Source organism: Dermacentor variabilis, chromosome 3, assembly GCF_050947875.1.
Source record: "Dermacentor variabilis isolate Ectoservices chromosome 3, ASM5094787v1, whole genome shotgun sequence".
Taxonomy (NCBI): Eukaryota; Metazoa; Arthropoda; class Arachnida; order Ixodida; family Ixodidae; genus Dermacentor; species Dermacentor variabilis.
In genome coordinates this window covers 104,314,424-104,336,165 of record NC_134570.1, presented here as the reverse complement: position 1 = coordinate 104,336,165, position 21,742 = coordinate 104,314,424, and the positions used below count along the sequence as shown (strand labels likewise).

Sequence of the window (21,742 nt, the reverse complement as noted above, 5' to 3'; positions counted from 1 at the left end):
TGTAGCTAGCTAACTAGCAAAGTGATTCGCAACGTCTGGCTAATATCTGTGGACGGGAAGGTGATCATCTCGGTTTAAGATTTAGCGTTACAATGTCAGGTGTTATGATATTCAATGAAAACAGAGAACAGACATTGGCAATATAGGGCCAGGGATTACCTCGGGTAAAAAATATAAATATCTTGTTACAGGGATAAACGAAGACGACAGATATATAGAAACACAGGAAAAAACAATAACAAAAGGGGAAGCGAAATGCAGCAATAAATGCAGCACAAAAACTTGAATTATATTGAATCCGCGGACATTTCCTGCAACTAATTCAGTCATACCTTAGTCACCGGCAACAGTTTGCAAAAAATGAATCGTATCGATCTTACTTAATATCTATTATTAGAGGTGTTCCCCAAGGGAGCATTCTGGGTCCACTGCTCTTTAATATTAAATCAACGACCTTACAAATATCTGTGCAAAAACAAATTATTATACAAAACCAAACGAAACCACACCTAGTACAAAACCAAACCTTGTATTCTTTGGATTAATAGGTCGCGAACGTGAAACGTGGGCCGAGTCAGAATCGTTAATGATAGATCTATGCTGTAAAGAATTAAATATAACTGTTCTGTCGGTGGACATCGAACGTGCCCACCGTTTGGGCAAATTCAAAGTAAACAACAACAGGCCAATTATTGTAAATCTTTCACATTTCAAAGTAAAAGAACAAATTCTTTCACATGGTAGGAAACTCAAGGGCACTGAATATAGAATTTCAGAAGATTACTCTCCTAACACTCTAACAGCTAGAAGGTGTTTAGTCGAATTCGCCAAGACACAACAGAAACCATTCAAGCTCCGACATGACAAGCTAACTATTGGAAACAAAGCTTACACGTTTGACCGCAACGCCCAAAAGGTTGTCCCTCGTGCTTTAAATGCCTAGGCCCCAGCAATGCTAACTCCAAGAAAAATTGTTTTTCGTTTGTTTTTACTAACATTAGAAGCATTTTTTCGAAGCTTGACGCTCTCAGTAATCTTGCCGACACAACAGAGTCTGACCTAATTGTTATTACTGAAACTTGGCTTAATTCTACAATAGAAGACTCTGAAATATTGCCATTTGTCCCTAATTTCAATATCTTCAGGCATGATCGAACTACCAAACGTGGTGGCGGCGTATTCATTGGCGCTCATGAGGACCTTCAATGTACTGAAATTAAGACATCGTCCTCCCTAGAAATTCTGTTCGTCCTGTGTAATGCCTCTTACCCACCCACAATAATCGCAGTCTGCTATCGCCTCCCTGGCAATGATCCTAACTTTCTTGCAGAATTCCACGAAACATTGCGTTCGGTAACTGAATTGCATCACCACTCTCCGATGTTAGTGTTCGGTGATTTTAACTTCCCCGCCATAAACTGGACTAACCTAACATCAGCAACTTCGCAACACAGTACCGAAAGCGATTTTGTTAACTCCTGCCTAACCTTTGGATTAACGCAACTTGTCACTGAACCTACACGCCAAAGTTGTAATTCTTCTAACATACTCGACCTCATTTTTGCTTCTGATCCTGACAAAGTTTCTGCAATGACGCATTTGCCTGGTCTTAGTGATCATTCTATAATCCATGCATCGTACTCCTGTCAGCTTACACTGCCAACGAAGATAACCAAAGTGATCAAACTCTATGACCAAGGGAATTAACTCGGCAATTAATTAATGACTCGGCAATTCACTCGAAACTCGCACATTTTGCTGCTTCATTCTACACCAGTTTTTTGATGCGTTCTGTCGAAACTAACTGCCTGCGTTTTAAAAACAAAATGCTCGATGTGTTCGCGAGATACGTACCCGTTATCACCCTAACGTAAAAACAGTCATCCCCATGGTTTAATATCACACTAAAGCGTCTTAACAATAAAAAGAAAAGGCTTTTTCGCTCGGCTAAACGATGTAACAACGCAGGCGCATGGAATGAGTATTACCTTGCCGAAAAAGGATTCGAAGCTCTAGCAAATAAAGAAAAACGCACTTTTTTTCGCAAACGCTGCCGTCTATGTTAAGAAATAACCCCCCAAAATTCTGGAAGGTTATTAACCCTAATAACTCCCAGCAAAATTTCCACGTGCCAAATTAATTCCCGTCGGCTGTAGGCAATTAAAGTTGTGTATGAGGTATAATTCCGTATATTTCCTTTCACCAGAGGAATGGAAATTTGTTTGTAATATATAGAGGCCTGCTTTAATTGTCAAATATATGACCATGTTCATTAAACTGGCTGGCTACTGCTTTAGGTAAATTGTGTTTTGTGTCCGCGCTGTGACTGGCGAGTCTTGTACGAATTTGTTGTCCAGTCTCACCTATGTATTGTTTGCTACAACCGGCACATTTCACGCTAACAATAAATTGTTAGTAATTGTGACACCCAAATATTTATATTTTGTTTCTTTCTGCAAAGGTGACTAAACTAACGTGTGACTAAAGATTAGTGGAGCTTTCTGACAAGTGAAGCGAAAAAATGGGGTTAACTTAGGAACCCGATTTTTAGTAGTCATATCATAAGAAGCCAACAAACACGGACACCAAGGACAACATAGGGGAAATTCTGTCTGTTCAGCTTTAAGCCGCATTCCCCAGATTTTGCACCAATCAATAGAATCAGTTTGATCGTTTTTTGAAGTGATTTCTCTAAAAAGTACACAGTCGTCCGCAAACAACGTAATTTACACACTGGAATGGATTGAAGTAGTAATATCATTTATGTAAAGTAAAAAGAGCAAAGCTCCTAGGACACTTCCTTGAGGAACTCCCGAGTTGACGGGAAGACAGCCACAATGTTGCTTTTTAATTTCCACGAACTGGCGGCTATTTGTTAGATAGTTTGTTATCCATGCGATCAATTTTTCTGGGGGCTCAAGATGTCTAAGTTTTAGTAATAATTTGTCATGTGTTACTGCATCGAAGGCTTCAAAATATCAAGAAACATAGCATCAATTTTACCATGTTTTTCAAGGCAGGAGGCAGCTGAATGAATTACGGTAACGGTGACAAGCTGTGTAACTGTTGAATAGCCTTTTCTAAATCCGTGTTGAAAATTAAACAGTATTGACTGTTTATCTAGAGCTTCGTTAATCTGATTGGAAACAATATGTTCTATTAGTTTACAACATAAGGATGTCAGTGATATCGGGCGGTAATTTTCTAACATTGAGCAGTCACCCTTTTTGAATAAGGGTACAACTCTGGCTACCTTCCAGTCATCCGGTAATTTTCCAGCAAGTAACGAAGCACGAAATATAATAAGAAGGAGCCTTCCAATATTTTCAGCATAACGTTTCAAAAAAAAAAAAACGTCCGGAAGGTTGTCAGGACCACTTGAAGATTTAGTTTTTACGTTAACTAGCATCGAAACTAAGCCAGTGTATGGAATAAAATTAGCTTCGGATGGGTGAAACGTTTTGTCCTTGCATGAATTCATACAAGAATTAGAAAATACGCTATGGAAATAATAATTGAAATGACTCGCAATATCCTTCTGATCCGTAATGATTGATCCATCGATGCAGATCTGTGCTACTGGCGTCTTTTTTTCGCTCAAGTAGTTCCAGCACTTTTCGGGCTGTTCAACAATGAAGTTTGGTAGTAATGTATTGAAGTAGCGTTCCTTCGAGGTAGCACAGCACGCGCAAGGTTGAAAGCATGGTCAAAGAAGACAGATCGATGCAAGATCCATGGCTGGTGTCAGAGTGGTGTCACAGATGTGGTGTACAGCAATATAAATATACACCTGGGCTTCATATATCACGCTAGCTGTCTGCAAACTCCAAACAAAGTCACACGTGGCTTGGTTTGAAGCCCACGTTACTTTCTCTGTCCACCATCTACCCCCCTTGTTATATTTAGATATCATGATCATATAAAGCCAACAGGCAATGAAGTCAAGGAAAGCATCGGGGAACTTAGCTGTACTTGAAATAGAAATGTGGAAAATTATAAACAAACTGAAATGAAAGTGGACGAAAGGATAACGTGTCGCTGGTGGGAGCAGAACCACGACCTACGCTTTACGCGCGTATTGCACCACCAATGCTGCTACGGCGATAGCTATGAAACCGTCCACCAACTTGGGTATTTATTTTTTTACTAGATCTTGCCCTAGGAGTATTAGCCCACGCCAATCAGAGCCCACGCGGGCTGATGTGGAACATCCTTGTTTTGCCCGATGGCGTCAGATAAGATGTGTTCTTGGAAGAGCGGCGCGCGGCTAATAAACCTTCGCCTGCTACCTAATGGCATCAAGGCTGCCAGATTTGAGACCCTCGCAATAACAAAAAAAAAACGAGACAAGAAAGGGAAACGACAGGCTCCATTTCGTTAATGATGACAATATAAAGCCAAAGGAGAATGAAGGCCCTCGTTTATATATATATGAACGTGCCATTTTACTTCATCATAGCACAGCGACATTTTTCATCGTCATTACTGAGGAGTCCCCGCGTGAAGCTAGTTAAGAAAGAAGAAGAAGAAGACTCGACAAGTGGAGGCTGGTCCCCTTGTTTGCGTCCAGGAGGACGGTCTTGTGCAACTTGCAGGTTCAGCGCCGCGTACTGAAAAAAAAGGTAAGCAGTTGCAGATGCACAGTGACATACGCCTGTATCGACGGAGGCACTGCCTCCGGCTCCTTCAAGCAGATTGCGCATATGAACCCCTAGCAACCGCACGCATAGGCGATCTTATGTGGTAGCAGGCAACGTGCAGAAGGTGCACGATGCCTATAATTTCATCTGTGTTTTAATAACACCTCAATTGACCTCACGTTTGCAGTGATATTATAGTGGACTATATTTCCAGCATTTCGGCTCAGCAAGCCTCCTCTGAACAAATCGCACTAGAACAAACAAATTGATAATGAAGTCTTCATTTAGCTGAAGGAACCCATCGCCGGCTTATTTGCGAAACGATAAAGAGGATGTTTAAATACATTGAATATGCACCTGAAATGTGCTCTTGTCCTAGTCTAGACCTCAATAAACCTTTTTTTATTTATAAAGCACGCATGCGTGTTTTCTGGACTTGCAGCCTCTGGACATGTGGCCTAGCACTTCTTGCCTCTTTATTGATTATAGATATTGCACAACGAAGGCGTTCTAAACTACATGGGCAACAAACTACGATATACCTACTCCAACAATACCGGCACAAAACATTCTTCTACGGAGGCCGCATATGAACGTCCCATATCCGAATGAACGTGCCTTATGTGTGGAAAATGTACCAACAGAATAGCATAGAATGCCTCGCTAAATTTACATTATTGCAATTTCTTTATCACAGAACGAGCAGCCATCACTCGCTTACCGCCAGTTACGCACTGAACTATGGGCGCCTTCTTCATTGAAGCGTCGGGCACTACCGGGGCGAATTGTAAGTAGGGAAAAGTTGAGAAAATATAGTCCACGTTGAATACAATTTGCTCTTCATGCATGGGCAGTGCAACGTTTCTAATATGTGGGTACTTGAAGCGAGAACGTTTGATCATTTGGGTGATGTCACCTTTGGTTGATTCGATAACCCAGTTAAACATAAACTCTCGGGAACTCTGCAAAATGTTGTAGAGCTCAATAAGACCACGCTCGTCTTGTTAATACGCCAAAGCGGCTTTGTGAAAGGGAGCGTAAAAAAAAACTACTGTTACATGTCCAGCTCCATAATTGTTTTGAAAACGATAAATTCTACTTAAAATAATGCAGTTTGCTTTACGATAAAAAGTAAACCGTTATTGAACTGCTGATTGGCCGAAACAACGCATGGAGTTTAAAAAGTGTTTGCTTTACGATCACAAGAATGCCGACGTTGCCCTTCCGATTGAATATAGATCTGCAAAGCATATCGCTGTAACCTCATTATGAGCAATACAGCAAAGCATATGGCGCACTATGCTTTTAAGCAAAACGTATAGTTGCACCTACTGTGATCACTGCGAGATCTGTGCCAGCGGAAGTCAAACACATTTCAAGATGACTCAGAAGGGTTTGGGTGCGAGCTAGTTGGTACGGATAATTCATATTTAAAACAGCGCCAAAAACACGGACAAGAGAGGACACAGCGCTCGTCCTGTGTCCTCCCTTGTCCGTGTTTTTGGCGCTGTTTTACATATGAACATTTCAAGACCCCAGCGAAAAAAATAACAGAAGATTGCATTCTCATTGCGACGGGACAGGACGGACAAAGACTTCGAAATAAATTTCTTGCTCTGAAAAATACGCCCAAATAGGCCAGCGACAGGAGACTGAAGTCCTCGAAACATGGCGCATGCGCCATAGACTTGTCGCAGACATGTAGCATGAAGCGTTTACAGAGTTAGCCCTTTCTTTTCGAAAACGTCAGAGACTCAGTGGCAGTATTTTACGCCTTATTTTTATGCAATAAGGTTCATGTGTCCATCCGAATTTTTTATCTGATAAATTTAAATAGAGGTTTTTCTGGACTGTTAAAAACAAACTGTCAATAAATTAGTGGCTGCTTCTCTAAATGCAAGTGTTTTTTAAGCAAGTTCCAGGGAACAAATGTGAAACATTGATACTTTATTTCCCTTCCATGCTTTCAGTAGCACTTTTTACCCACTAGGATACAATGTTTAGCCGCTGTTACACTGTTTACCTACTGGATACACTGTTATATTGATTACCTACAGAAAATGCTCTTTTTTCCCAACCATGTAGCATTCGCGCACGCCGTTTGCAACACGACGGACGAGTGCACGGCCATCGACCCAAACATGGCTTGCTCCAACAACCTGTGCATCTGCCCATCCGCAGCCCCGGGGCCAATGACCGCGCATGGCAGTCTCTGCTACGCCACAGGTGAAATTCGCATGCTCAAAAACTATGTTGCTGTCGACACAAGACAGGCTTTCAAGGATGGCAGATCGCCATATACCAAGCTATTGTCTAGTGAGGAGTGACGAATACTTGAAGCAATCAAAAGAAGTACAGCTGGTGAAATTCGTGACTTGCTCTCATGCAGAGTGCTCTAAAGGCAACAGATAATAATTTGGCGGCGGTCAAGATTTCAAAGATGTATAGGGAGAGAAGGCTCATAACTGAGCATGAATTTCATTATTATTCAATGGGCTAAATATTTAATGATCTTCGTAAATACTCTCGTATTTACCTGTTAGCAATTGGAAAAGTCTTACAGTATCGTCGACATTGTTTGCGCAGACCTACTTTTGAAATTGGTAGTTGTTATTTTTTCTCTTATAACACATTAAAGTGGGAAATATGAGGGTGTTATCCTTGCGTTATACGCTAAGCGTTACAGCGATAGGTGGCACGCTAGGCCGTCAGTGCATGCACCTCGTATAACATGAGCTATGTTGGGGCGGCTACTGCTGGTCACCATGACTGCCAACAAATGAGAACGCGAAGACGGCCAAGATCACCCTCTTAGTTCCATAATACGACCTTGGTACTTACTCTTCGTCCTGAAAGAAGAACCAGTCATTAATAAGATCTAATGCGGAGGACAAAACATCCGCCATATGTTGTCCTTATGACTATGATCAGCTGCTTGTTGTGATACCACCTGGCTTACGCAGATAACACCAAGACGGGAAAGCAGTTTGACCTTTAACTATCAGATGACGCCACCTAATTAGGGTTGAGCATAATTCCTACCTATTAGTATCTCGGACTGGTCTCTTCAGAGCGATTCAGACTGCTTTCGTGAGCAACGTTGTCCTCGACTAGTCGAAAGACAGCCCGTGCTTAGCGTTCGGCCGGCCCTTTTCGATTGCTCTCCTGCCGCGTCAAGCGCTATCAGGCGCTGCAAGACCTGTCTTCGGAGCAGCCGTCGCGACTGAGTGCGTTTTCCAACGTGTCACCACAACAGAGCGCCACCGCTGTTAGCGACGGTCCACTGTAACATTGGCCGCTTTATGCTGGAGTCACAAAGGATGTTCATCCCGCCACCGCGTCGGGCAGTGTCGGGTGCTTTTGTTAGACGCAATTTGGCATTTTATGCGGTCACATGATTGCCTCTCTGTCACTTTGGCCTCGGAAAGCGACTCACACGTTCGGCTCGCGTGCTTGTGCTCTGCATCTGAGATCGAGGAACGTCGGATGTACTCGAATCTGATTCTGCGGATACAGGCGACCAGTCGAATGAACGATTTGACACTACGCTCTAGCACGGTGCACGATGGCGGTACACTAAAGTGTTGTCTCGCGTGATGTCTACCGCGGTACTGTGGTGAGGTGGTGCACATGCTGAATTGACCTAACGTATCACGTATCACGACAACGTATCGCCTATCACGCAAACTGAGAAAGTTCTAAGTAATAGCTTGTGTAAAATAGTTCTATTATTAGTGGCGGCCCGATTGGAGAAATGCTATCGCGTTGCTCTCAAGCCTGCTGCCGACGAACAAACGCAACTTTGTGCCTGATCAGGTGGCCTCGTCATTGCGACAGGCCATTGGTTACGTTGGCTGCCGTGGCATACTTTTAGGCTATGTTGCGGTATTGTCCAAATCCAAAAGGCGCTAGCTGGGTCGCGATGCCGATAGGCTAACTGTGACAACACATCTATCACGCTTTATTACTGAGCTCCAACGTGCGCCTTGTAACTTCGTGATGACGCTGAATGGCCGGACGAAGAACCCCGAAAGAATGGTCCTAGTCCATTCATTGGCAGATTAAAAGGGCGTAGTAGTCGCGGCACGCGGTGTAATTGCGGCATTGGTTTGTCTAGTTTTCTGCGGTAGTTATTAAAGGTAGGAATTAGGAGCGCCCATCTGATCTTATATTGGTGTCGAGGATGTCTTTACCTTAGACATGCCAATAAGGATACGTATAATACAAACAGGATAGACAATCAATTCTAATTAAGTAATTAAGTAGAACAAATATAAAGTTTTTGCTAGGTAATCGAAATTAAAACAATGCATCAATGTCTTATGCATAGGGCGTACTGCTGATGTGATCTGTTACACTGTGGCAAGATTAACCGACTTTGAAAATCACGCCACACCACAAAGTTCTCGCACAGTAATTGACGCAACACCCGTCTTTGTCAGGTAGCTGACGCAAATGCTTCTTTCTTTTTTAACAAGATATCTACGATTCACGTATGTGTCAGTTGAAAGGCAATCAGGGACACGCAAGGTGCACGCAAAATTGCCGTGCGACTGGCCGTTCGAGGCACTTTGCGTGTGTTCGCGTGCTTCATTCACGCTCGGAAAAATACATTTATGCAGCGCGTATTGAGCTACAGAAAGCTGTATTGGGAGTTGTTCATTCTCCTCTACAATTTCTCATTTACGATTTTCCTCTAATTATATTCGAGAAGTCAATTAAATAGTTAAGGCTAATTACGTAATGAGGCGGAAGGAAAAAGATTATTTAAGTAACTGCAAGCGACTGCAAATAACGTTACCCTGGTTCTGTCCAGCTAAGTGGCATTTGCATACTTCTAACTCTGGTTAAAGTTAGCTGGCGCACCTTGTATTCATACATGCATGTAGGTTACCTTGTCAAAATTTGTGTTTCATTAAGTGGGCTTTTTCAAAGACGCACAAAGCTCTTCATGTGCCTGTCCCTCTGGTAGTGTTCTTGCAGATTAGAAAAGATTGTCAGTCATTTCTTTTTCTTTTGATGTGTTGCTATTAGGAGTGCCAAAGTAGAAAAAAGCGTGTGCGACTGACGGAGGTCGGTTCCGTACCACCCTCAGTAGTTGCACTTCGTTCTTCGAAGAGTCAGCATGTGTGTCCAGTGATCCCCTCAGTAACGCTTTGCATTGTTCTTTCCATCGCGGATGCGGGACACCCAAGAGATGCGACGTAAGGCCAACGCATTCCTCAGATTTACCGTTAAATCACTATTCAATTCTTCGTTTACATGATTGCTGCGCGAAGTCAATTAACTTCGCTGAGTTGCTATTATCACTAGGAAACTTTATAGACTCATTTTGGGAACGAGCAACATTATTTCATTAAAATAATTATTCTCATTTATTCGCCGCATTGCACGGTAACAAGCAGCCGCTTCCTTGTTCGCGCATTCTCTGGGTGCGGTTTGCACGGCGGACACCAACTGCTCCTCGTCGGCTCTGTGTCTCGCCGGCCAGTGCAGCTGTCCGCCGGGATTTCAACCCTGGGATGACTACAACTGCACTGTCATCCAAACTGTCGGTATGTTACTCTCCAGACCATGTTTATGAAGCGATCTTTTGTTGAGGATGGACAGTGTGTTATCTTGAAGCTGCGCTCGGTGTTTAGACTGTGAAGGGGAGGATTGTGGAGAGGTGTAATGCGAAGATGGAAATATGGAAAGGAGGCTTGATGGTGGGGAAGGGGTGTTGTGGGAAGAGGGTAGTGCCGACGTCGACGGGCGCCTTGGGGGCGACGCTGTTCTCGGATGATCACTTTTGGGGATACTTCTCACTTTGGCGTCATGTCAGGGCACTAACACCAGAAGGCGACGGCGTCTACGACCGAGTGCGTTCCCGGCGTTGTGCTACAACTGCCTACAAGGTACTGTGCCAAGGATTCCGTCACTCGTACACCTGTGGTAGCAGTTTTTCTATACGTCGCGCGAGTGAAATTATCTCCAAATGTGATCGTTGCAGAAAGGACGCGTCGAGCATAACGTATTCTGTAACACGTATCACTCAAAAGTGTGCGCACGTTCCAGCACCCGCTTCAAACTCTCCGTAAAGAGATGGTACACAAATGCCTTCAGAATGGAAAAAATTGGAGGACGCTTAAGCTTCGCCTTCAAGAGTGGAACGCGACAGCGTTCCCGTCGACCCGCCAAGGGGTGTAAGACGCGCTATACGGCGCAGCGACTACGCGCCCCCGCATCCCGCATCCCGCATCGGACGCGGTGAGCGTCGAGCAACGCAGCGTTCGGCGCGACAACAAAATGTGCGCCTGAGCAAGCGACGCACGCCTGAGCAGAAACAGCTCGTTTCTAAGGCAACACCGCGTTCACTAGAGGCGCTTTTGTACCGCTTTGAAGCATCGAACTCGTGGCTCAGTGGGAAAAAAAAAACTCGTGGCTCAGTGGTAACGTCTCCGTCTCACACTCCGGAGATCCTGGTTCGATTCCCACCCAGCCCATCTTACAAGTTGTTTTTTATTCATGAAGTGCCTGCTGGAATTTATCGCTCACGGCCAACGCCGCCGACACCGACGACACCGGCTTTTCTGCTACACGAGCTCCTTAACGCTGTCGCGTTAATAGACTGACACGTAGACCTGTGCAGAGAGACGCAGTACGCGAAGTCGCTTTAGCCAGAAGACGATACGCATACTTTCACTTAGTTTGACAATCATATTCTGTGGTTACTACAGAATTTTTGTATTTCAAGAGGATCGCAAGAATACCTTCCATGCGAAGTTGAGCGCTGCAAGTATTAAAGAGCCGTGTTATGCGGAAATGCTACTTTCTCAATTCACTCTCGATTTTCTTTTCTCGGCGTTTTCATTGGCTGCCAGGAAGACATGATTACGTTATAACTGATATCGGCCACTGGTTGGGATGGGTGACAAAAAAGAAACTGAGCAATAGAAAATCACCCCTAACTACTGTCTTAGGTCGGCAATACCGCATGACCGCGTAACTTGATTGAGATTTGAGATTTATGAAGACACTCATTCGCTTAATCAAAGTTTGGGGCATAACCTTTCTGGTGAAAGCGTTGGGCAGTGCTCACAGTAGACTAAAGAGCGAAGCCTATGGTGGTGCATTGCAGTGGACTCTAAATTACTTGCATTAAGATTGAGAGTGCTGAGGTACTTACACAGAAACAGGTTAAAATAAATTCATTTGGCGCGCTGTACGCCACGGTGAGACTAAAGTAGGCCAAATTACAGAAATGTCCTTATGCAGGGCAGCGAGTACTTTTGACCAGCTATAAAGAAAAAAAACGTATTTATCGAAGTTGTTGCTGTTAAATAACTATTTTAAGCAGCCCTATAGATTAGGTAGCCGTTTTCAATAGGTGAAATTGTTCAATGACCGTGGTTGCGCTACAAACCAACGACTCTTTGCAAGTAAACTGCTGGATTTACTGTCCACAGCAAAAGTGTTCACGTCGGCTGGTTGGTTCATGCCTTGTTCTGAAAAAAAAAGCGGCGCGCAATGTACAGAACATCATCTGGAGATGGGAGTGGAACTTCTTTTCAACGTAAAAAAAAAGTCTAGGCAGTCTTTTCGCACAAGTTAACCGTCAAAAGGAAAATAATCAACAATGTGAAAAAGAAAAATAAAGAAGCCGGAAAAAAAATACGTCGAATGCATGGGTGTGGTAATGTATGAAATCCGGTTGTCGCACAGCCGATGCTGTGTAGGACAGACGGTTATGTGCATTACTTATTGCCTGTCAGAGGCATTCGTATTCACCTTATGCTTAACATGGAAGTCACTATGCTGGTCATTGCAGAGATGGCAGTTGCTTACCGAATATATAGCTATGCCGTATCTTAAGAACTTGCGGTATCGAGGACAAAACGAAAGTGAAATCTGTGAAGCGATGAGTTTGCAAAAAGGAGAAAGGTGTGTGTGTGTGCGTGCCATCGCTACACTTGCAAGGCGAAGAGCTCGCCTATTGACATGTGTACTTGTTTATCTTGTTCCGGTCACCGTTTTTTACCCGCTAGCAAATCTTACAACGTTATCGCTCAGCTCAAGACGCGCCTCCTGTGTGAGAACTTTCTTGAATCTCATGGCTGATTCGATTTGTTGCCCATGCTGTCACCAAACTTTGCTTTATCATACTTCATGCGCGACGCGGATGGTGTTGTGCATTTTAGAACGTGTGCGAGCGCCATCAATTACTCTAGAAGGTACGATTACTTACGTTAAACAGCCTACGCTCTTTACCTGCAGATAAGAGTTTGACGATCGCCGAGTATGCCCACTGCTATCATCGTGCTTTTTGAGTGGCTATCTCGTCAGCTCTGACTGGCACAGAGCCGGCCCAGAGGGCTGCTACGGCTTCTCTGATTTGCTCACAGAGGCACCACTACCCAATTCGACCTAATTGTGCGAATCTATAATGTCCACAAGAGGATTCCTGGTGGCAATGCTTCCTTGCGGACTGTACACAGTCTGTTAGTGGCAAAGAAAGCCCAAGCCACTAAGCATGTCTATGTCGCCACCGAACAACGAGCAAGCCGCCGATTGCAAGGACTGCTGCCGGAGTACGGACCTATACACGAGCAGAACAGGCTCATGGCTAAGACCGCAACCACAATGGCAACCCTGTGTCACCTATCATGCGGCCGAAACCGAGGATGCCACAGACCTTCAGTGGATTATCGATTGAAGACACAGAAATATTGCTAGAAAGGATGGCGACGTTCAACGACAGGAGCTGCAAGGACAAGCAGTGCCACGTACACTACTCATTGGAAGACGCTGCGAATATATTGTTCAACAATAGGGAGCTAAATCTAACAACGTGGGTCATCTTTTGAATCAGCTTCTTGAAAACGTTAACAAGCATCACCTCAGGAGATGGGGCCGAAGCACAAAGAAATTTCGAGTGCGCCTTTCTAAAGAAACCATCAGCTACTTCACAGAGGGAGTGACCCCTTCTCCTTCGCCATGCCGACCCCGTAAAGAAAGGAAAAGGAACGTCAGTTTTTTATTAGCGTTGTGAAGCAACTTTTCTCCGGAATAAAACGGAGCCCACAAGGACAGTAGACGGTGTTTTTTTTTTTCTGAGGCCACAATAAGTTAGAAGACGCTAGAGATTTCGACTAAGCAATACAACCGCCGTACTCGGACGTCAAATTAAGCCAAAGTTCAAGTATTAGGCACTGACGATTAGCACGAGACCACCAGGGCGATCATGTGAGCGGAGCTGGTAAAGTTGTACCCATGGCCGTAGCTTCTGGTAGCGTTGATCTCTGATATTGTATCGAGGTAGAACTCCAAAAGTTACATAGAGTCCCTTAATCACCGCAGTCCCAGCCGGAAGAGATGAGATACACCACTGCAGCTGCGCATCACTTTCCATGCACCCTGATATTGTTGCTAGACACGTGTTTGATGCAACATTCTGGTCCGTTCTCCTTGCGCGTGCACTTCACTTTGCATAATAGGAGTAGGCAAGCAATAAGGCAATGTTGCTTATTTAAGCGCTTCTTTGTGTTGGCTTTTGCCTTGCGTGTCGGATCCACTAGCTGTTTTTAAAAATGTCTACAGCGCACTTATGACAGTCACCACGGCTACTGAGTTTACAGGAAAATCAATCGCAGTACAGCGTGTCTGGTTTCAAGATACGTGAGCTGGGCGCGGGTGTCTATATCGTAATCCTTGAAAGATCCAAAAGTGAATTCTTGTTGTTGTCTACTGCTGCGTATTTATCAGTTATGTTATGTTGACTGTACGGCTGTGTCCGTATAGTGATTCCTTAGAATAATTTTCTTGAGTAAGATTCCTCAATGAAATATATCTTGTGACACAATAAACAAACCAGTAAGAGATGTGTAGTACATTAAGACTGTCATTTCTTAACAGTAGGCCCCTGTAAGGGATATTTATTATGCGGCATTATTGTAAGAGAGGTGCGTCACGATATTTACCACGCTCTAATGCAAGTTCGTAACCGCCAACACCTTACCGTCTTGAGTTTAATGTTTCAGCCCGACAAGATATCGAAGCCGTATCAGCCGTGCGAGAATGTCAGCGTTGCCACGCCATCATATCTGGACATATTGGTTGTTGTCATGTTCCTTTGATTACGGTGTACACCTGTCTGTATACCACTCACAATATTTTTACGACGCGCAGTGCTGCCGAAAAGCAGTCGACTGAAGAAAACTGTTTAGATTTTAGACACTCTAAAGTATGGGTAAACTTTAGGTCTCCTTGCTTGCAAACATAAACACCGAAACTTAACACCAAACGCGGCCAAATATAATATGAAAAGTCCGTCTTTACCATTCTTCGTTAAATGCAATATTTCGAACTAGATGCTTTGGACCTGATCGATGAGCGCTTCGCAAACGTCGTAGCTTTGTTATGGGCTGACACAAATCTGCTGAAAATTGCTGAAATGCCAACGCTCACCATTTTTTTTTGTCATTTTACTCTTACATAACAATGAAGCGCATCATTGCTAGAAATGACTGCGCGTTTCGTGAACAGGCTTTTCGTGAAAGAAAAAAGATTGCTCATACAGAAAGACTTACATCCAGGCAGTAAGTGATCTTAACGATGTTCCTTGTTGCAGACCCTTCAAGCTCCTGGACGAGCCTCCTGCTGCCACTTTCAGGCTTTGTCCTCATCATCCTGGCAGTTTGCTTCTGCGCCTCCACGCAATGGTTCGTCACTTCGCATATCCTGTTCATTGGTTTCATGACTGACGAAGTGAACAAAGCTTGCCATTTGCGCTACGAGTTGAGTTGCCGCACATTTCCAGTTTCAAGGGGTGCTTCTCACAAAGATCGGGGCCCGTCAGAAGGTTAGGAACTGAGGTGCTAATCTCATTTACAGAACACCATGCTTAAAGGTGTATATACGTGACGCGAACAATTGAAGAAATTGTCGAAGCCTCTGCATCGGATGACAGAAAATTGTCGTAGCAGTTGTCAATACAAATATAATATAGAGTTTTCCGCGGTCACGCACACTGTACGGGCTGCCCAATTGGCATATTTGGTAATGTAGTCATCATTTTGCATTGTGTTTCCATGTTATCACAAATTAGTTGCGAAATCGCAGAAACAAAAGAACAAATAGCAAAGTGTAAGACAACAAGTGTGAGCTCCTTTTATTTTCATACATCTGTTGTTGTATTTTATTTCTATTGTTTTTCATACTACCGCTCCTCTCTGTAGCGCCTCACGGCCAGGAAAGTACCTGAATCAATAAACAAATAAAACATAAATATCGGTGATAAACTACGCTATGCGCAACCTTCGTCAGGACTTTCGACGGCATTGCTTGCACAGCCACGCGTCTCGTCGCCCGGCGTTGTGTAGGCCCCGTGAAAAGCTGTTGTTCCTAAGCTGAGAGAGACAGTGCTCCTCGCTGTCGTCAGTTATGGAGGGCCATAATTACTGCAGAATACTCGAAGAGGCGTCAGGTAACCGATATCGCAACAGCAGGAGTCGTTTCGAAACAGCTGACAACTACCATTTCCTTTCCTCATGGACCTCGACACTAGGAAACCGCACACCGTAGCATAAATTTTGGCGCAATTCGCGCGCACTGTCAGCCGCGGGGTAAACTTATTCGTGCATGTCACACAACAATTACCCTCCACAATAGACAACTATAGTTTCTTCAGTTTCGTGCAAACTTTCGACTTCTTGTAGAGTGGCATGCGCTTGCTACTATGGCAATATTATGGCAATTGGATTACGTTGAACTATTTCACATGTTTGCAAAAGCATAAACTCGGAATGCAAATAAATTGGATGAATGAATTACTTGCCTCAGCAAGGCGAACTTCTCTCGTGCAAGAAAAAGCACCGAAATACTGCTTGCACCCGCTTGTCGTCCTGTATTTACCAACAATTTCAATTTTAAGTGTCCCACCTCTTCAGGAGTGAAGTTGCTTGCAGGAAGATTCTCCTATTTAAACGAAACGTATGTGTCCCACAGACAATAATCCCACGCGAACATATGAGGATCTGATGTGCGCATGTTTTGATATATATTTTGGTATTATCAGATGTAACATTCATGAAACACGTGGGTTTTTTTTCGATAGGGTCATCCTCTACATACGTAGGTGCATCAAGGGCGACGTTGAACGTCCTGGTAGGGCTCTCACGTACCGTGGTGCTTCATTTTGCTACGTTCTTGACCCCAGGAGTTCCGGTCCGCGCTGGGCCAAGAGCTACATCGGCGACAAGGAGTCCGCACCGACGCTTATCGTATGGTCCCAGGCGAGCATTGGCGACCAGACATTTAGCGGTCCGCTCGAGCTTCATCCAGCGTCGCAGAACACCGACTCGCCGGTGCAGCAGCAGCACATGGACAGCGAGCTGTTCAGCGGTGGTTTCTACAGCCCACGTGACTCGTGGCTGGCAGCGGTCGCCGAGCGCTCCTCGGAACTGACCAACCAGCTGAACTCGGTGACAGAGCTGCGCGGGCTATGCAGCGCCCCGGAAGAGCCGTTCGTGCGACCCGTGCTGAGCGGCGAGGAGATGTACTCGAAGTACCCGCACTTGCGGCTCATACTGTCCTCGACGTCTTCGTCGTCGGCTCAAGTGGCTGCGGAACGGTCGCCAGCGTCGTTGATCCCGTGCCACACGGAGATAACGCCGAGCGCCAGTCGCCAGAGCACTGAGGCAAGGTTGCGACTCGGCGACAGTCCGACAGGCCTTGAAAACACGTTCTTTAATCTTCGGAAAGGTGCATATGAAACAGGGAGGAAGAGAGAAAGAAAGGGATAATGTCGTCTTTTCTTCGGCCGGTGTTACTTGCGCTAATTTGAACACCTAAAATTGATCTGAACCAACTCTCACTATTCGCCAACGCGCGATCTTCTTACTGCTCCCCTGAAATGGAAATTTTCGGGTTGTCTTTCGCAGCTGGATGGAGCTTGTAGCGTTGATGAATGTAGAAGCAATCACTATAGTGGCCCTTCTTGTAGCAGTGGCTACATTCATAAGAAGGTTCCATTTCCTGATTGCCCCTAGGTTACTCCCTCCCAGCTACACAAAAAAGAAAAAAACACAATGTCCAGTATTTCACGCACTGTCAATTATCTTTAAGTGGCTTTCTGCTAATTCATTGCGTAGCGGACGCTTTTTGTTTATATGAGCCTAGATACATCATTGCAGCAAGCTTTTATGGATAAATGCACTATTCTTTTAAAAACGTTTAAAGACTTAATACTTCACGCCGAGCCGGTGACTTTTGTCACCGCCTGTGATTTGCGCAGTCCGAGCTATCTTCGAGCAAGGGCGGGCTGCGTTCAGCTCTTCAGTCACCTACGAATCACAAGTGCGCGCCGAGATCCGAGTCGCCCTCGAAACATGTGGCCTTCCCGGAGGAGCTCGTCGCACCTTCATCATCGGTAGTGCAACCGGAAAGCGAATCCGAGCTGCTCGGACAACGTTCAGCAGGCTTGCAGGTGCGCATAGTCCCTGAAAGTCGTTGTTGACCGGGGTCCCTTGGTCCGAAGTACCGATTCAATAAATAGATAAACTACTGCATTTGTGTGTGCGTATGCGTGTGCTTGTGTGTGTGTGCGTGTGTGTGTGTGTGTGCGCGTGTGTGTGCGTGTGTGTGCGTGTGTGTGTGTGTGTGTGTGTGTGTGTGCGTGTGCGTGTGCGTGCGTGTGTGTGTGTGTGTGTGTGTGTGTGTGTGTGTGTGTGTGTGTGTGCGTGTGCGTGTGTGTGTGCCCGTGTGTTGGATGTGTATGTATGTGCTTACGTGGATGTGTTTTATTTCGAACGGATTAGAAGGCTTCTGTGGTACATCGCGCTTTCTTACCTCCTTAGGTGGGCGTCCACCGAAATATACACTTCTATGCCGAGCAAGTCACGTCAGCCTCTCGCAGCATCATTCCTTTGAACAACTCGCACTACATTACCGCGAGTACGAAACATCCGTCCCCAAAGTGTTCCGTGAAGTGCAACGCCGTTCCAGGAAATCGCTTTATGAAAGTTGACAGGGTTGCTGTAGTATGTTAAACCGCATAATTTACGGTAACTTCAAACAGTTGTACACAAGTTGTCACTATTTGACCCCTCCGCGGGGCAATGCGTCAATTTTACTTTGCTGCACAATAGGACGAATGTCATCTTGATTAGAACGGACATTGACGCTGTTGCTCCCGTATTATTGATAAAAAGTTTACAACACGACATTTATATGACTTGTGCAAGTAGTACACCAATGCAACTTTTCATACGAAGTAGTTTTTCAACTATACGAAGTAGGGATAGCAGTAATATCGGCCTATAAACTCATAAACATAGGCACACTAACTAAATTAACAAGCATGCTGTCACGCACGCACGAAATTGAACACATCTCACCTGTTCGCTGCAACAACTCACTGTCACAACGTTCCAATGTGGAAGCGCGGCAGCAGCAGCGAGCGAGTTCACCTTCGTGCATGGTCTTAGTTCTTGCATCAGCGTGAACAAAGCCGGGAAAACACAGCGTGCTGCGGAACACCACCCACCCAGATACTTGCGCAGTACGGAAGAAGGCGCACTTCCTCCCTGCTCTCCTCGCTTGCGTTCGCGAGATTTCCTCGAACGCTTTCATTGCCACATACAGCACACGGCGCGCGACGACCATTTCATCGCTCTTGAACTTTATGCAGCACGTAAAAACGTGCTGACGGTAAAAATGCGCCTGCAGTGCCCACGTAATTGCTTTACTTTAATAAGTGCAAATGGAAGTGGTTGAAACATAAATAAAAACGGCCGCAGGTTTGATACGAACCCGTGTATATACGGGTTCGTCTATTTGTAGGTTCAGCTTAAGCAAGACACACGGAAACACTGCAGGAAGGGATCACTGCGCACCGTGGCGCCATGGTGTGGCCTCCTGAGTTGCTTCAGCATTTTCAGCTTGGCCTCATCGCAGTGCAGTATGGAGTAATGCATACGTAAACTCTGGTTCACAATATTATTCGGGTATGGTCGGTAGGCGATGTACCCGCACTATATGCAGCAATGGCGACATCTGAGCAGTGAAAATTTGCACCCCCAAGGGTGCTAGTTCGTTCCGTGATTAACGCCCAAACTTTATGAAAGCGAGCTCAACGTTCACTGGCGATTTGAGGAGCCACATGATTGAAAACACTGCGACAATTGTGACCGCGTTGTGCGCCTTGAAATGTCTGAAACAAATGTTTCACCGCGATGTCAATTGAGCTTGTTTCATCCATATTTTTGGGTCATCTGCCACGCGCAGCTATATTCGTGTTTGCTTTGCACAAGAAGTCATGAAAGAGAAAAACTAATTTACAGCAATCTAGCAAGTGGTCTAACGCATTATTATTAAGCACCCTAGCTCCTGGGCAAAACACTCTTGAGTGTTCGTATGGACCTATTGTCAAGTGATTATCGCTGGAAGATCCCTATTTTTCGGCACGAAGCTGAACTAATGCTGAACTCTGTGTCTCTGATTCCAAGCCTTTCCGAACTAGCAGCAGCACACCTTGGAGCACGTTCGGCAGCTCCTTGGACTCCCTGCTGTCGACGCCTGTGGTGGCGCGTGTTGTCACTTCCAGCAGTTGCACGGACAACACTGTGTTGCGCGCCACTACACTGGACAAGAGCAAGGACCACCAGCTGACATTGTCGACTAGCTCGAAAACGTCTGGGAAAGCGCACGGCTAGATTGAGATCGCCGTTTTGAATGATATGTGCGGTGGTCTTAAAAACTGGTGTTCAGCTACACTTTTATTGTGAACTCGAATAGGCTGTACTGATATTTACCTATCATCTGCCTGCATGGGGACCACCCGCTGGATTCAACGCTGGAAACGATTGTCTTGTCGCCTAAGTTTCCAGTTTTTAACGTGTAGTTTATGTAGTCCGTAAGCTACGTGCAGACGCGCTTTTGATATTTGGTATTGCCATGTGCATTTATAAGGACATTAAGAAGAGAGACTGATAGCAGAAGACGTAACATTTCATCACTCTGCGCTAAGGAAAATAATTTCGCATAGTGGTTTTGGAAGATGTTTTGTTATCGCAGATGCCGTACTGTTGCATAGAGTCCGGTCGAAATTCAAACCTCAGTTGTATCAGGAAATAACTAAGGGAGAGCGGAGGGGGTGCCTCTGATTTCATTCCTTTATATTTTATTCACCTGTTTTGCGTTTGATCTCAAGAGCGGCTACGGCAGCGCGTTTGCGCACAACACATGTTGACCTTGCCTGCAGTGTGGACCAGGCAAAAGCCCACCCACATAATGTAGAAGATGGTCCCCAAGGATAGAGACTACATGCGTGCCCTACATCAAAATATGCTTCGCGATATGAGAGAAGGCGTTAGTGTGACGCGTCAATAAGTGGCGCGATGTACTCGAAAATTTCCACTAGGTTCTCAAGTACTCACTTTATCACGGCAACGATTGGCCATTGAATGCGCCAATCGTAAATTTATAGACGGTATGATGTGAGGTACGATGGCCTTCGCTAGCTCAGAGAAGAAGGTGGGGCTGGAGTAGGACCGAAAACAATGCGATACCCAGGTAGCACAAAAGAGATACGTAACGTTTTCGTAGCGTTTATCCAAGACGATAAAAACGGGTTAAAGAAGACACGAATGAGAGAACTTCGGCGGGAAAACGTCGTATATCTCTGCTAATGTCCGGCTTAATTACTTTCTTGAGACGATCTAGAACAGGTCTGCAAGACTTATTCGAAAAGCTGGTCTAGAAATAGGATTGGGAAAGACACAAGTAATCCCTTTGCCATAACTATTCGTAACCAATTTCTAAACGTTTTTAGGACGTTATCAAAAAGCTGGTCTAGAAGCGGTCTTGAAAGGTTTACGATCATCTGAAGCTAATTTTCGCGGGTGACAGGCGCGATCAGACATCGTTGTTCAAAACACGCGTTTAGTTTCGCCTCACGCGACTGGCCTATGCCGCGCAGACGTCGTCAGCCGCACCCGTTGGCACGGCCTAGGCCAATCGCGTGAGGTGAAACTGATCGGGCGTTTCGAACAACGATCTCCAATCGCGCCCCAGATGAGTAGAAGCGTCGGTGTTGACTGTAAGAGCCATGGCGCAGTGCCAAG

General features: G+C 45.1%; 1 protein-coding gene across 2 annotated transcripts; it reads left to right on the top strand.

Annotated features, from left to right (window-relative positions):
• Positions 1-6,733: 6,733 nt before the first annotated feature.
• Positions 6,734-18,175, top strand: LOC142574077 (uncharacterized). 2 transcript variants are annotated; one of them, XM_075683247.1, is made up of 4 exons: positions 6,734-6,866; positions 10,046-10,195; positions 15,250-15,340; positions 16,837-18,175. In XM_075683247.1, the coding sequence occupies exons 1-4, from the start codon at positions 6,782-6,784 to the stop codon at positions 17,420-17,422; spliced, it is 912 nt and encodes a 303-aa protein (XP_075539362.1). In that variant the 5' UTR covers positions 6,734-6,781; the 3' UTR covers positions 17,423-18,175. The 2 variants fall into 2 exon arrangements, with proteins under 2 accessions (XP_075539362.1, XP_075539363.1); XM_075683248.1 differs by lacking the exon at positions 10,046-10,195.
• The last annotated feature ends 3,567 nt before the right edge of the window (positions 18,176-21,742 follow it).